Source organism: Corythoichthys intestinalis, chromosome 21, assembly GCF_030265065.1.
Source record: "Corythoichthys intestinalis isolate RoL2023-P3 chromosome 21, ASM3026506v1, whole genome shotgun sequence".
In the NCBI taxonomy this organism is placed as follows: domain Eukaryota; kingdom Metazoa; phylum Chordata; class Actinopteri; order Syngnathiformes; family Syngnathidae; genus Corythoichthys; species Corythoichthys intestinalis.
The window spans coordinates 7,996,623-8,014,110 of record NC_080415.1 but is presented as its reverse complement, the minus strand read 5'-3'; the positions used below and the strand labels follow the sequence as shown (position 1 = coordinate 8,014,110).

The following is a 17,488-nucleotide window of genomic DNA, read 5'->3' as shown; positions in this document are numbered from 1 at the left end:
AGAATTGCACCTTCATTTAAAAAGAAATTAAAATACCTGAGCTTAGCATGAAACGGTATAAAAAATAAACAGGATCTAAGTACAACAAAAGCACAATTGGCCAACTTGCAGAGCAAAAGTCTGCTAGCTTAAATGCTATAAAATGCTACCGTTTTTTTTTTTTTTTTTTACAACGCACCTAACAAATCGTTCAAAAATTCACACAAAAACGGCTAAATACACCCATAAACTAAATTACGAATGTATAAAAAACATTAACGCAAACAAAATTTTGCCTTATATTGGTCTTAACAGAGAGCAGCTGAATTCTGCCATGTTAAATGTTATGTCATATTCACTGTTGCCACTAGAAGGCAGTGTATCCACCCAAATCAATATAATAAATGATAACACTTTCAAAACCTTTACAACACTACTACAACTCCTAGCAAAAAGTATGGAATCACCAGTCTCGGACGAGCACTCACTCAGACAGTTTTGTCATGTAGAACAAACAATCTTGAAAAAAATAATGAATTACTTCAAAAGTGCAACTCTTTAGCATTCAGAAACACTAAAAGAAATGAATAAAAAACATTGCGGTGGTCAGTAAATGTTACTTTTATAGAGCAAGTGCAGGGAAATATATATGGAAACACTCCATCCTGAGGGAAAAAAATGGAATTATGAGAAACAAAAAAGAAATAACAATCAAAACACATCTCTAGTATTTAGTAGCACCACCTCTGACTTTTATGACACCATGCAGTCTCTGAGGCATGGACTTGATGAGTATTCTTTATCAATTTGGTGCCAACTCTTTGATTGCAATTGCCAGATCATTCTTGCAGGTCGGAGCTTTGCTGTTGACCATTTTTTCAATTTCCACCACAGGTTATCAATAGGGTTGAGATGTGGGCTATTTGCAGGCCATGACATTGACTGGATGAGTCTTTCTCCAAGGAATGCTTTAACAGTTTTAGCTCTGTGGCATGATGCATTGTCATCTTGGAAAATGACATATTTTTAATTGAAGAGATAAGAAATCTGTCTAAAATCTATTTCAATGAAAACTTGTACATTTATTGAAGGTTTAACCACAGCCATCTCCCCAGTGCCTGCTGACATGCAGCCCCATATCATCAAGGACTGAGGGAATTTTGATGTCGTCTTCAGACAGTTATCTTTGTAAATCTCACCGGAACAGCACCAAACAAAAGTTCCAGCAACCAAAAAGTATTTCCAATCAAAGAAAAAAATCATTTAAAAATAAAATTGCCCTCCCCTATTTTTTTTTTTTAATTGAAGAGTCACTTTTTTAAGTGTAAAAAGTTTTAAACTACCTTTTTTATTGTAGAGTCACTTTTTGTAAGTGTAAAAAGTTTTAAACTACCGTTTTTTTGTTGTTGTTGTTTTTTTTTTTTTTTTTCGATTGAAGAGGAAAAAGTTTTGAAGGCACTTTTTTTTTTGTTTTTTTGATGGAAATTTTGACACAAATGTTCACTTCGCGTTATAGACCCTACCCACATGACGTCACAACTCCGCCCTCCTGACTGGTGCCGCCCAATTGTCCGTCAACACATCGTGTTTACCTGTTACGGCTACGTACATTCCTCCTATTTACGGCGTGTTTTTCTGCTCGTTAACATTAATAATCAAAATGGTGAAGGCGTGTGTGGCAGTCGGTTGCAATAACAGAGAAGATAGACGGCGAGACTTGAAGTTCTACCGGATTCCGAGAGACCCGGAGAGGAGAGAGCGAGATGGGCTGCTGCAATTCAACGAGAAAACTTGGCTCCAAACGATTACCACAGATTATGTAGTAGTCATTTTATATCTGGTAAGATGCATTTAATATATATTTAGAGGGTTTTGGGCTGACAACCACAATTAAGATCATTGCTAGGCTAATCGCCGACAACATACACGTATGTATGTAGTGAGAGTGCTATCGCTAAACTATATAAACATTAAAAGCCCTAGCTCCATTGACAAATGACATGAAATACATTAGACTTGGCAGTGGATGTTAGCAAGAACAAAATATTTTGAATTGAAAATTTCGTAACTCACCTTTCCAAGCACAAGATAGATTCCTGCCGAATTTTCGTGGACGAGGACCTGTTTCACCCAACCAGCAACGAAGTATTTATAAGCCCCCAAGCTCTTAAAGTTATTCAAACTTTCGTGAGAATAGGCTGATTTTGTGTGGACAAGATAGTTGTAAATATCAGGGTAGCTAGCAGATGTCAGGCAAAGACGGCGCAGACAGCGGGTCGAAAAACATCGATTTAGGCATCAAATATGGATCTGGCGAATGGATAAACTGAAGCTTTTCCACATAACGCCTTTTATGCAACGCATCCAGTGAGTTTACGGCATCCGAAAGCACCGGGTCTTCCATGAAATGCATTATAAATTGCTCGATCAATTGAGACCATTGATAATACAGACACAAAATGACGGACAAGGGGGCGGAACAATACAGCGATCACGTGATTTTGTGACGTCGGTGGGTAGGGTCTATTGGTCAGACATGTTTGAGTGACAAGTGATTACGCCAATGGCGTAATCCAAAACAGTATGATGAAGCAAGAATCATGGCCAACACTCGTCAGGCCCTACCGTCGGCTCGAGCCCAAGCCGAAAATAGCGCGCCTCAGATGGATGACTTCGATGCCAGGTAGCGCCTCTATGAACCGAGAGCCTGCTGTTTAATTTGACTCAACATGGGAAACTTCACCCGCTGGTCTGACGGTTGGCTATCGGGGTCCCACCGGAGTACTCCCTGACACTGATTATGTCAGTTTAGTGCCGTATCAGTACGAGTATCAATATATCGGTGCAACACTACTTTTTGTGTTCATTTAGTGACGCTACTTATTTTTTATGAGTGTTTTTTCTGTTCGTTTGCTTGTCTAGGCCGGCTTGTGTACGACAGAATTTGGACCCTGTGTTCAGACCCCAGACCTTTACCAGGTATGGATTCCACATCCACCACACTTGCTTTGATTTTTTTTTGGGGGGGGGGGGGTGGACTACTTGACATTAGAGCAGTCCCGACTAGTCGAGATAGTCGACGTATTCGATGACGTAAATCCGTCGACGAGCACAACATCCCGTCGACGGTTAATGAAGGGTTAAAAAAATATATATGCGTGGAAAGTTCAGAATGTCGGACGCTTGGTATGCAAGCGGGGAAAGCGGCACAAAGCCAAAAAAAAAAAAAAAGCGCACCAGAGAGTCCAAAACATTGACTTATTTTTAAAGAAACAAAGGAGGGTACACTGTTGTGTTCTGTCTCTTCAATGCCAAGCTTGGCTGCACGTCGGCCGTGAATGATAACGACAGGAGATTGTAGGTCCATCTAACTAACTAATGACATGTATTATTAAAGTTGCTAAGCCTGTCGCGATATGCAATGAGTCCACTTATCGCATGGTAAATAAAAATGAGGGCGGTCATTTTCACGGCTGCGTTTTATCGCTGCGCGCGCGTGCGTGCATCCATTTGTGCGTGCGTGCTGATGGCATATGAGACTCCAGTTGTTTTCTCTCATCAACACGCTGTAGAATTAAAGTTCAGACATACAAAATAAGAAAACACATCTATATTAAACACTATATACTAAAGATACAAGATAATATCGGCTACCGATAATTATCGGCCGATAATGGCAATTATGACGTCACACAGATAATACAGATAATAAAAAAATCAACCGATAATGCAATCCGATAATTATATACTTGATTTAGCCTCCAAATGTGCGCAACCAAGCAGTTTTCTCCACTTCTTCACTGCCGCCTGCTCAACCCCTCCCCTCTCTGAAGCCCCTGTGGGAGGAGGGGTTTAGGAGTACGGCGTCATAGAGGAGGCGGTGTTACACATCAGTGTTTACACTGTTGAGGCGCTCTCACTAGCGTGCGTTGCTTTTCCCGTGTGTGAAATGAAATAAACGATGCTCTCGCCATCTACAAAACAGTTCCTCAAGGCCTAAAGAAAGCGTCCTCATTGAACACCACTAGCACTAACCCAGCAGCCATTTAAAACTGCATCACAATGATTTTTGGAACGAATATGAGGCTGCTGCTAGCATGAATGCTAAAGCTATTGTTAACTAATAAACTATAAAGGAAGCTACGGGGCTTGTGACGATACAGAGACGCTGCGGTCCTCCCGGAGTCGGGGGGTTTGGGAATGGAGCCCAAAGCGAGTGGTAAACTCCCATCTATGGCTAAACACCTCACGAGATCGATAGTTGACAAGTAGCTGTCTTCCGACGGAGCCCGCCGGTCCGGCAGGCCGCCGCCGCCTTGCCCTAGGCGGGTAGAGGATGAGAGCAGAGCCATGCACCGAATGCGCCGCAGCGAGCCGGCCGAGGCGGGCGGATATCCGGTACGAACTTAGCTGCCGCCGCCACTCCGGTTCAAGACAGAGGCCTGGCGCGGGTGCTAATTTGGTAGCCGGGCGGACTGAAGGGCACAGGCGGGAGGAATTTCCCGAAATGACCCGATAGCCAAATCCCTGGATGAAAAAATAATGCAGTTTATACGACCACGATTCTTCGTGAAAGACATGCCGATCACATCAGTTTTACCACGGACATTTACACAGTTGATGTCATCAAACCATGTTTATCATGACGGCACAGTGGTTAGTTGATAATTGTAACATGCACCAAATGACACAAAGAAGTCATCCAGTCAGTAATGCATTCAGTACGCTTTAAATTTATGACGTCTTAATCAGATCATTCTTCTTAAATGTAGTCAAATAATTTTCCCCATCTTGTTTGAGTGTTGAAGACTAGTTGAATGCGCCAGATTATTCCACTTACTTGAACTAAATATTGCAATTTGTTCTTATTAATCTAATTAATCTAAAAAAAATAAGGTCATTTTCACCTAAATCAAGAAAAAATTGCTTTCAAATAATGTTTTGAACCATACATATTCTTGAATAAAGAACATTTCTGACAAGTTTTTTTTTTTTTTTTTTAGGATTATGTATAATAATTTATTGCTTAAAATAAGGCTGTTAATCTTATTTTCAGCTGGCCATTTTTCTTCAAGAAATCTGAGTGAAATATACTTGAAGTGCTGGCAGTTAATTTATTTCCAATAGATTTACACTGAAAACAAGGGACTTTAACTAGTCTTAAGGAGCTGTGTTTTTGCTGTGTAGTAATGTTATACTTTAGGAATGGCATACTTTTAAAGCCATTTTTGTGCAATTTATGTATTTACTCTGTAAGTAATTGTTGCCAAAAGTTTACCATTACACAATGTCAGACAATCTGTCTTTATTTAGATGTTGGAATTTACTACTACTACTACTTGTTCACATTTGATGTTGAAAAAAAAAAAGAGCAATATTATTTTTGCACAGCAGTATTTTCTCTTGTGTATACTTTAAAATTTTACATATATCTTTAATAAAATTATCGGCTTGACATTATCGGTTATCGGTTGGAACGAGGAGGAAATTATCGGTTATCGGTATCGGCTGAAAAATGCATTATCGTGCATCACTACTATATACGTTAGCATTGCTACATTGAGGTGAATGGGGAAAAAAGATGACCTACTTTAGCCGCCTATAAAACAGGCAGCCTTCTCCAAAACTTGCAGTTAAAAGGTGACACTTCAAACATGAAAAATCGCTGGTTAACAGCATTTGCAAAAGGAAAAAAATCTATTACTGACACCACATGCAATCACAAAAAGTGCTTTTTTACGGAGTGTAAAGCTTAAATTAGCGGTTTAGCGAACGTACTTCCGGTGAGCATTTCAAAATATAAACACGTCATGTTCGTCATATAAATAACGATTTCTGGAGTTAATCCCACATACTTCAGATGCTACACTAAGAATACCTTTAAAATGACACACTTTATGAAAAGTCTGATTGGCAATGAATAATTATTATAATACTATTATATATAGTACTACAGTATACTATAATATTAATGCTAGGTATTTTTTTAAGAATTGTTTTCAATCATGTTGGAAAGGAGAAGTCGGTGTTCTGAATCTGTCTACATTCCATTCTTTTGCACAAGTTAATTCCATCAGCATTTGAAGTCATTGTTTATTTGTGATTTATTATTGTTATTTATCTGTTTATTTGTACTTCAATAAAGAATTTAAGTGTTCCAAAATGTTTTTGTGAATTGATAAGCGTCAACAAAAATTTCATTGCTAAATTAGTAATGCTAAATTAGTAAAAAAATAAATAAATAAATAAAATTTTTGAAAAATTATAAGATTAGTCGACTAATCGTAAAAATAGTCGGCTGACTAATCGGGAGAAAATTAGTTGTTTGGGACAGCCCTACTTGACATACTGTACATGCAAATATACACTTAGGTTTAGAATAGTAGCACAGACTTGTAGAATGGGATCCAATGTGGTTCCGTCGTCTCAGCTCTCAAAAATATTCAGTTCAGTTCAACTCTCATGCTTGACTTTTTTTTATTTTTTATTTTTTGCCAGAATCATTCACAGTCGATGATGTCAACGACACAGCCAAGGAGACTTGTCTCAACTGGTTCTTCAAGATTGCCTCCATTCGAGAACTCATACCCAGACTGTATCCAAACTCAATTGCGATTCGGTACTAAAATGACAGTATACATTTAAGTGAGTATGGAGCTATTCATTCAGAGGTGGGTAGAAAAGCCGCAAATTCTACTCAAGTAAGAGTACAGTGGTACCTCTACTTATGAAATTAATTGGTTCTTGAAGTAGTTTCGTAACTTGAAAATTCTGTAAGTAGAGACATGTTTTCCATATAAATGCCCTAATCAGTCCCAAGCCCCATGTTACAATTACATTATTTCACAATAAACATAAAGTCAGAGTTGTGTATAATGTAAAAAAACAAGAATAAAGAATAAATATTAATACACTCGTGTACATGTCGGAACACGAGGTGCAAATGAAGAGGACGCTGGGATACCACCATACACATAGAGAAGAAGTCCTCTTAGCCAACTGGATGCCAGGCAATAGCCAATGGCAGAGCAGCATGTAAGTATATTACATTCAGTAAACTAGGAGCTGCGAGTACCAGCCATACTGTATTTTTGCCTTTATCTTGAAATTTCTTTCCTTCAAGAGGCAATATTTTCCCGTTGAGGCATGTCTTTACCTGAAAATTCTGTATGCAGAGATGTTCGTAAGTAGCGGTACCACTGTACCGTTACATCAGAATAACATTACTCGAGTAAAAGTAGTCGTCCAAAAAGTTGCTCAAGTACAAGAAAAAAGTATTTGGCGAAAAGAATACTCAAGTAATAAGTAACTGCCTACAGTGTTTGATTTTTTAAAATGATTTTTTTAAACAAAACCAACAATATATATATATAATCTTATATATGAACTGTTGTAGGGTACTATAACCTATTACATGACCATATTAGGCCAAAAAAAAAATACTAAAAAAAATCATCGCATTCCGACTACAAAAGTCCACAGAAATGAAACATCACTCATCCAGAAACCATAAGTGCCCTCTACTGGAGAAAACATGTTTCCTACCAAGAAATTAAAACAACCATATCTCCGGTTTTCTGTGCTATATCGGTACCAAATAAAAACTGGTAGAGATGTTGAAATCAGCGCTTTCAAGTAAAGTTGACTGCATTGCCCTATTTGAAATAGTTCATTTTTTATGGTGCTTTAAAGAAACCATTTAATTGAACAGGACTTTGGATTTCCGACTGCAAGCTTGTCTGCGGTCATGTGACTATTGTTCTGTCAGATTGGTAGAATGGAGTCATGTGATTACTGTGGCTATGTTTCATTGTTAGAGCCACTGGGTGGGTATTTCTGTCAAAAGTAAAGTAAAATATATCTAGAATAAAGAGGAAAAATGTAACGACTAGTACATATAGCCTAACGTAATGCAGTAATTTGACTGTACGGTTACAACTGATTGGTATAATGGAGTCCCACCGTGCTGGCAAAAATAGTCATATCAATTATGTAGAATACGGAGGAAACGACTCGTGTAGTCCAAAGTATCGTAAGAGCAGCGTTTCTTCTTTACAAATATAATCAATAACATTTATTTTGGCTTGCTAAGATTGCACTTTCAAAAGAGAATTAAATGCAGATACAAAATAAGATACCTGTTTCTTCAAAGTGACACTTTGATTTCACAAGAGCAATAAATGCATTTGAAAATAAATTGAAAAACCTGAGCTTAGCCTCAAATGTTAAAAAAAAAAAAAAAAAAAAAAAAATCTGAGTACCACAAAAGAACAATTAGCTAACTTGCATAGCAAAAGTCCGCTAGCTTAACGCTATTAAATTCTAACGGACATTTTTTTTGTTTTTGTTTTTTTTTGTTTAACAATGCTCTTAACAAATTGTTCCAACACATACTCCTACAAAAAACTGCGAAACTACTTGTAAACTAAATCACTAATGCATAAACAAATATATCAGCTCAAACAAAAACATACCTTATGTTGGTCTTAACATGGAGCAGCTGGATTCAGCCTTATAAGACAAGTTAATGCATACTCACTGTTGCCACTAGAGGGCAGTGTATCCATCCAAATCAATAATAATAAATGCAACACTTTCAAAACTATTACAACGTCACTCTTATCAAACGAATTGTCAAAGCAGCAGAATTTGATTTGAAGTTTTTTTCTAATTACATTACTCGAGTTAATCAATTAATCGTTGCATCACTAAATTTTTCTCAAAAAGTTACTCAAGTAAATGTAATGGAGTAATTGTAACACGATACTACCCACCTCTGAATTCAGTATTAAAGGGGAAAAAAACATGTATACCGTAAATATTTTTAAAAAGTGGTATCGTTGCAGTATCTGCATCGGGTGATACCACACAGCTGGTCGTCAAAATCAATATTGGGAGCCGAAAATTGAATCATTCATTCATTCATTCATTCATTCATTCATTTTCCATGCCGCTTATACTCTAAAAGGATCGCAGTGCAACACTTTTCACAGGTTTATCTCCTATAACGTTTGTGAGCAGATACGTGGAAGCCTCCATCTTGAAGTGCAATCGCTTCTTGAACAAATCGTGAGTAGTCATTGGATGCTGAAGGATCATTTGCTCCTCTGCTCCAATTGGATTCAGTGTCATTTAAAGCAATACAGCATAACAATTGTAATTTTGCAGTGGTATTCAGGAGACTCTGCCGCGGCTTACTGCCATGATCAGAGGAATCGGAGACCCTTTGGTGGCGGCTTACACACGAGCTTACCTTTGCAGGGTACAGTAATTCTGAGTTTTTCTTACTCTTTGCGAGGGCAGGTGTCAAACTCAAGGCCCAAGAGCCCGATCTGGCCCGCCATGTTATTTTGTGTGGTCGCGCAATCAAATCATTGAATGAGGTGTTTCAAAACTTTTGGAGCGTACTATATATGAATGGTTTTCAACCTTTTTTGAGCCAGGCCACACTTTCTTCATTAAGTAAAATCCCAAGGCACACCAACGGCAAAAAAAAAAAAAAAAAAAAAAAAAAAAAAAAGGTAAAATCAATTTTTGTAGCCTATATGTATGTAAAGTCGTGTACTGAACCAGAATTTAATGCAAAGAAAAATAAATTGTATAATCATGTTTTTACTCCAAGGACGTAGGTTTGCATAGGGACAGTAGGGACTTGACCAGCTTTTCAGGATGCTCAAATTGTCCCCACCAACTTTTAAGCAACATTATTTTTTGCATTACATCATGAGTTCAGTTATATAGGTAACTTAAATTGTCGTCCCATATTTCCATATGTTTTAGGGATAGAATAGACCCTACCATTATTAATTGAATTACTTACATTATGTTAAGACACACGCACACTCACACAGCCCCGACAGATTCATGTCGACAGCATGCCGCCTTGTCCGTCCCCTTCGAAGACGAGGGATATTAGAATTTTTTTTCCGGCCAGCAGCAACCACTGTAAGTAATGTGAAAAGACAATGTTGTGGAGGTGAGGGAAACACCACAAATTTGCAACTGAGAGTCCGACCTGCATCAGAGTTAGCACAACATTAAACTGTGTGAACTTGCTAACCTGCAAAACTACTGCAGTCAGGCCAGCCTTCACTAGGAACAACAAAGTCAAACTAGCCGTCCCTCATTTGGATCATTGTTTGCATTATGTGCATTATAGTAATGCAACGCGATGTCTTCAGAGTGCAAGTCCCTTTATTAAAAAAATGGGGAGCTATTCAAGAATGTGTCCATTTCAGGGGGAAATTAACATGAACATGAACTGACATGAAAAAAAAAAATCTGAAATGAACTCACACATCAGAATTTTATGTGAGTACTTTGGTTGGAGTCTTGGGGTAGTCTAGTATGCCTCAGATGTAGATTGGTCCTTGGATATCGCAGATTTTTTTCCATTAATTTTTCTCCAAATCACTTTTATATTAAAATACTTTAGTTTAAGTCTAGGGATGGTCCAGTGTCCTCCAGAAGTGGGCCCATTCTTGGATAGCTCACATTTTTTTAAATAAAGGGACTTGGACTTCAAAATGTTTCTTTAGTAGTTTTTGAAAACAAAGGTTTTAATCGAATGTTGTATCACCTGAACCAAAAGACATCAAAGTTAGTTTTCATCAATACAGATTTATTTTTCACTGATAATTTAGCCTATCAATTAATTAGGTTCATATTTGTGAGATTGTTCACCCAATCTGTTTGGTTTTATTAATGTCCCGTCACCAGCAAAAAGTGTACATCCAGGTTATTGCTGTTATATCGTCCTGAACGAAGTTGTGACCAAACCTACGCCCTTGTTTTACTCACTCGGATTGACTTGTTGTATTGCAGTGTCGTTTTTCACAGCCTTTTTAATTTTCGTCATGGGTCATTTAGGTAAAATACTTATTAGTCTTGTGAGTCATTTCACAGCATCTTTCTTTTTTAAAAGCCTATCGATGTCACTAGTATAGTTTCGCTAGCTAGCCGCTAGCTTCAATGCCTCTCTTACCTTTTAGACATTACTAAACAAAATAATTAGCGACCTATTGACACCTACTGATATGGAAGAGTAGTGCATGATTACTGACCAAACAGCAGAGGCACGGCACATTTGCAGTTTCATTTTCCAAAAACATTTTTAACATAATTTAGGTGAAAGTGGAGTATTTTCCACGGCACAACAGACACGCCACAGCACAGTGGTTCTGTAGTAAAGCCATTATGTGGTAATAAATGGCTGAAATGTGAGGATTTGGCCCATTTTTAGGTCAACAATGCCTCTAAACGATTATCAAAATAGTTGTCATCGATTCTTTGTCAGTTAGTCGATTCATCGCACCAGCCCTAGTTGGGCAAACATAATGGCCCGCCGAAGGAAATTACTACTATGTATGACAAAGAGTGACAAAGAGTTTGACGCCCCTGCCATACGATATACATTATTGCCTTGCCGAAGAATGTCATAGCTAATTTTTCCATGCAGGTCGGCATGGAGGTCGCCCCCGGCTTGAAAGACATCCTGAAGCGGAGCTTCTTTGACTTCCTTGGAACCTTCCGGCAGATCAGTGGGGAGAGAGTTCGTAGCCAGCTGCTGGCACAGAGAGTGGAGATGCCCGAGTACCTGACTCTTTATTCACCGGCCATCAACTGGATCCTGCAGTGTAGTGCTTACAGAGCACCTGAGGTGTGGACTGAGACTCATTATATATGTAGAAGGCAATAAGATCTGAAACAAGCTGCATTGAAAAAAATGCCTTTCCAGCAATTGCAGTATTTTTTAGTATAATGTACAGTGGTATGTAAAAGTATGTGAACCTTTTGGAATTTCTCACATTTCTGCATAAAATCACCATCAAATGTTATCTGATCTTTGTCAAAATCACACAGATTAAAAAAAAAACAAAAAAAAAAAACTTTCTGCTTTAACTGAAACTATCCAACTGACTGATCTGCAGTCTGGCACATCGTTCAAGACTAATCGTGGGCCATTCTTCTCTACAAAACTGCTGTAGTTCAGTCAGATTCCTGGGATGTCTGGCATGGATCGGTGTCTTCAGGTCATGCCACAGCATCTCAATGGGGTTCAAGTCTGGACTTGGACTTGGACACTCCAGAACGTAATTTTTTTTTTCTTCTGAAAGCATTCTGAAGTTCATTTATTCTGTGTTTTGGGTCTTTGTCTTGTTGCAGCATCCATCCTCTTTTTAGCTTCAACTGTCTGACAGACGACCTAAGGTTTTCCCGCAAAACCTTTGAATACATTCTTCCATTAATGATTGCAAGTTGTCTAGGCCCTTAGGCAGCAAAACCGCCCCATATCAAACCAGAATTACATTCATTAACTTGAAATACCTTTCTGTGGATTTTTCTCCTGACTCCGCGCCAAGATACTCAGGCTCACACTTGCAACAGGAGTAGCGATGTGATTTTCAAAATAAAGCGTGTAAAAGAACAATTGTATTTGACGTGCTACTTCAGATGACTTCTGGCAAATAGTGCGTAAATAATGAGCTATAGCTATTAATTTAGACATATTGTTAAATTATACAAATTATAAATTAGAATGTATCTAAGAAAAAAAAACATCTCATATGCAAGGCGTAGTGGCTTTTATTTTGGTGTGGCAGTGTGCCACAATATTTTATATGTAGAGAAAACCCTATTACTTGACCATATTAGGCCAAACAATACAAAAAAAATCATCAAATTCTGACTAGAAAAATCTACAGAAATGAAACGTCACCCGTCCAGGAGCAAAATCATATTTGCAACCAAGAAATAAAACGATCACATTTCTGATTTTCTGTGCTACATCCGTGCCAAATAAAAACTGGGAGAGAGGTTAAAATCTGCGCTTTCAAGTAATGTTGATGGCGGCGGTCAATGTCAAATGCTTAAATGCTTAAATGCTTATTTTTTACGCTGCATCAAAGACGCCACGTGATTGAATAGGCCAGCGTGATGCGCTATGTGAAATAGTTTTTTTTTTTTTACGGCGCTTTGAAGACACAAGTTAATTGACTTCAAGCTTGTGTGTGGTCATGTGACTGTATTGTTCTGTCAGATTGGTAGATTGTGTTACTCCCAAACAATTCAGCTTTGGTTTCATCAATCCACAAAATATTTTGCCAAAACTTCTGTGGGGTCTCCAAGTGCCTTTTTGCGAACATTAAGCGAGCAACAATGTTTTTTTTTTTTTCTTTTTTAGAAAGCAGTGGTTTCCCTAGTTGAGTCCGCGTCATGAACACCATTCTTGGCCATAGTTTTACATATAGTTGATGTGTGCACAGAGATATTGGACTGTGCCATTGATTTCTGTAGGTCTTTAGCCGACTCTCTAGGGGTTCCTTTTTACCTCTCTGAGTATTCTGCGCTGAACTCTTGGCGTCATTTTTGGTGGATGGCCACTCCTTGGGAGAGAAGCAACAGTGCCAAACTCTCTCCATTTGTAGACAACTTCTCTGACTGTCAATTGATTAACATCCAGACTTTTACAGATGGTTTTGTATCCTTTCCCAGCTTTATACAAATCAGCTATCCTTGATCGCAGACACTGTTTTTTACCGAGTCATGATGCACATCAGACAATGCTTCTCATCAAGGCATTTCTTACCAGGTGTGTGTTTTATAGTGGGAAGGGCAGCTTTAAACCACTCATCAGTGATTGGGCACACACCTGACTTGAATTCTTTGGTAAAAATTGGTTTCAATTGCTCCTTAAGTCTCCTTAGGCAGAGGGTTCATTTACTTATTTTTCCCCCTTCTGTCATTGTTTGCGTGCTATCCTCATTAAAATATGAAAACCTATAAATGTTTGTGTGGTTTTTACTTGAAGCAGACACTGTTTTTACATCTGTGAGATTTTGACAAAGTACAGATCACAGTTGATGGTGATTTTATGCAGAAATGTGAGGAATTCCAATAGGTTCAGATTTTTCATTTTCAAACCACTGTAACTCATTTAACATGGCTGAATCCAGCTGCTCTCTGTTAAGACCAAAATGACCTAATATGTTTTTTATGCATTCGTAATTTAGTTTACAGGTATATTTAGCTGTTCTTTTGTGGGAACATGTTTGAATGTATTAAGAGTATTGTTAAAAAAAAAGTTTGTATTTTATAGCATTTAAGATAGCCAGTTGTTCTTTTATTTATTTGCTTGATACCATTTAAGCCTCAGCTCAGGTATTTTAATTTATTTTTAACTGAAAGTGCAATTCTGCATAGTTTGAAGAAACACACGTGAATTTTATTTTGTGTTCGCATTTAATGTTCTTTTGAAAGTGCAATCTTAGCAAGCCTTTGTTTTACATCTCCTAAAACTTATTCTGCAACGCATTAAATGTACGTAATCCGATTACGGTACTCGATTATTCGAACTAACTAGTTGATGGATTAATTGACTACTAAAATAACCAATAGCTGCAGGCCTAATGGCAGCCAACGAGTTAAAAAGGATGTGACTTGAAAATGTTCCATAGTTAAAGGCAAGGGACTCATGGAAGAGCCAAAAGAATTTTTCTCCAGAAATTGCCTTTTCTATTTTTTTTTTTTTTAATTCTTTTTTTTAAAGCGCTGTGTCTTTTCCAGTCTCGCCTAACCGAGATGATGGAGAGATGCAAGAAGCTGGGTAACAAGTATGTATTGAATTCACGGCACAGCAAAGGAAATTTTAACGGTTTATTTTAAGATTGCTGGTCCGTTCTGACTTGAGTTGAATTTTACACAGTGCCTTGCTGCTGAATTCTGTAATGAGAGCGTTCCGACCAGAGTTCGTCGCCACCAGAGCCACGGACTTCATCGGTATGATAAAAGACTGCGACGAAGCCGGATTCCCCAAGGTGAGTAGGCATAAATGGTTATAATCGGACCAAAGAGGTAGATAGTAACGTGTTACATTCGCTCCGTTAGATTTACTTGAGTATCTTTTTGAGAAAAATGTACTTCTAAGAGTAGTTTTACCACGCCATTTTTACTTGATAAATTTATGAAGCAACGCTATTCTTATGCCGCTATGTTGGGCTACACTAGTCCTTACATTTTTCCTCTTTATTCTACATGCAATATTAGATTTCACTTATTTTTGCTAGCGCACTAACTCAACCAGTTTCACCAATGATACGTCGCAACAATAATCACGACTCCGTTCTACTAATCATATAGTCACATGACCACACACAAGCTTGTTGTCGGATGTCCTATGATCACGTCGGCCTGTTCAATCACGTTGCGTGTTTGAACGAGAAGTTCACAGTTTTTGACATTCGGCTTAAAGTGCCTATGACAGGATAAAAAAAAAGTCTTAAGTAGCATTATTACGTGAATAGAATCATATTTTGAGACGATTCGACTATATGCAACAATTTTGCAAGGCGCAGATGACGAGAAATTAGTCTTTTAATCTGCCGTTTAGCCACGCCTGTCATTATAGCGCTCTGGCGTCCCCAGCTGGAAGATGACATTGGTAGGGTCACGATTTCAGCTGATTTAGAATCAGAACAGGGAAAATACGACACAGAGCAGCACTGTACTCCAATATTTTTACAGGATATTCTTTTTATCTTAAGTATTTTTCCCCAATTGCAAATAAATGTTATGGTCATGACAAATAACAGTCTTGTGTTAAATGGAATAAGAAATATTAAAAATGCATTTATTCAGTACGACATGGCAAAATTACTCCATAATGATCAAAACTGTTGACTTCTTGCACCTCCCGAAAGATATTTTATGCCACCGGAGTTGGTTGTCATTTCCCTGCCCCGGCTTCGGAGAGTGTAAATGAACCAGGAGGCGTGACAGCTAGCTAACATGCTAACCTGAACCGAGCGACTTTTCCAGGTCTTATTCTCGCCTTTTGAAGCGAAAAATCACACAAAACTACCCTGGATCATGTCACACAGCGGCAGGGTTGTCGATTGTTGTCGCCGATCGGCAACCCTCCCAGCGGCGAGCAAGTGACAGCTCGTCGTCCCCCTGCTGAGGGCAGGAGAGCTCGTTAGCCGGGGAAGCAGCTGGAGAATGACCAACTGGCCGACGTCGGAGGAGCGCGTAGCTGCCCGAGCCCAACCCGAGGATAGTGGTCTATTGCCGGTGTTCTGCCAAATTTTGCACCCTCATAATATTTTGCTCCCAAAGCTGTTGTGGCTGTGAATAAGCTCTCTTTTACATTCAGTTGGACTCTCAATGTTATCCACTGGTGCTAAATAAACAAGTAACATTGTAAGCATACATGTTCAACACGAATATGGGGTAAATTAATGCTAGACTACACAGCGAAGACATAAACAGTGAGAGAGCAGCGTGCAGTTGTTGTGTGCAGCTAACATGACAGGATATGTCTGAGAACTTTTTTACATGTCCGTCCATGTTCAAACAAGTAAATACTCCTTTATTTAAAGAAAGTTTGTCGTGTTTACTTTGTAATCACTGTATTTGCAGCCATTTTGAACACAAAGTTGCCATTTCTGATGGGGTGCAAAATTTGACAGAACACCGGGCACACGAAGAGGGCAATAAGCCGAGTGCAGCGCTCTCCCGGCAGGCAAGCAAAGAGGACCGAGGGGTGTGTGCGACAAGCCGGCGGTCGTCGGCCTAGTGGCATTCTCGGTGGACAAGTAGCATTGTCAACCACAAAATGCAAGCCACCTCCATATTAAAACGTGTGCCATGATCCCAGTATTTGACATAACACAAAACACGATGTTTACTCACTTCCTCGTAAGCCCAATTGTCCCACAGTTGTCGGACTTGTTTTGGCCAATCTCCGGGTGGGGGTTTTTGAAACAAAGCCCTGCAGCTTATTTGGCTAGCGTGATGCGAAAAATGAACGAATTAATCCACAAAATCAGCTGAATCCGCAGTCCATCTCCATGCTATAAAGCTATGCTGTATTATGAGATGCTGACCCGGATGACGTCACATTCGTATTCCTCCTCAAAACAGGAAGTTATTCATTTTCCTGGCGTGGGTTTCAAAAATTGAATAATTAGTCAAACTGTTATATTCATCACCAAAAGCATCCGTTAGGACAAACGGTTCATATTCAGACTACGACAGGGTTGCCCTCTTAGTCCCTTGCTGTTCGCCTTAGCAGTAGAACCCCTGGCGATATCATTACGCTCACAAGTCGTTATAAAGGGAATAATCAGATATGGAATTGAGCACAAAGTGTCGCTGTATGCTGATGACCTGCTGCTGTATGTTTCTGAACTCCCAAGATCTATGCCTGCCATTTTAACAACACTCTCAACATTCCGTAGGTTATCAGGCTATAAGCTCAATTTGAACAAAAGCGAGCTGATGCCTCTTAATGTTGCTGCTAAGGCTTTTTCCTGGAATACTCTACCTTTTAAAATAGCCGATGAACAATTTACTTATCTTGGAATACACGTTACAAACACATTTAAAGCTCTATACCAAGCAAACTTTATGCCCCTTCTAACTCGCACTAAAGAGGATTTGGAACGCTGGTCCTTACTTCGAATCTCACTAATTGCAAGGGTCAATGCAATCAAAATGAACACACTCCCCA

The 17,488-nt window shown here is 38.8% G+C and overlaps 1 protein-coding gene across 3 annotated transcripts in view; it reads left to right on the top strand.

Moving 5' to 3' along the window:
* Positions 1 to 17,488, top strand: part of vps35l (VPS35 endosomal protein sorting factor like) — a 66,960-nt gene that overhangs the window by 29,955 nt on the left and 19,517 nt on the right. For all 3 annotated transcript variants that reach the window (XM_057825345.1, XM_057825344.1, XM_057825346.1), the window contains 7 exons: positions 2,902 to 2,958; positions 6,478 to 6,574; positions 9,001 to 9,048; positions 9,148 to 9,241; positions 11,438 to 11,638; positions 14,545 to 14,591; positions 14,684 to 14,795. In XM_057825345.1, coding sequence (XP_057681328.1) covers positions 2,902 to 2,958; positions 6,478 to 6,574; positions 9,001 to 9,048; positions 9,148 to 9,241; positions 11,438 to 11,638; positions 14,545 to 14,591; positions 14,684 to 14,795 — 656 coding nt within the window. The remainder of the gene's footprint in view (positions 1 to 2,901; positions 2,959 to 6,477; positions 6,575 to 9,000; positions 9,049 to 9,147; positions 9,242 to 11,437; positions 11,639 to 14,544; positions 14,592 to 14,683; positions 14,796 to 17,488) is intronic.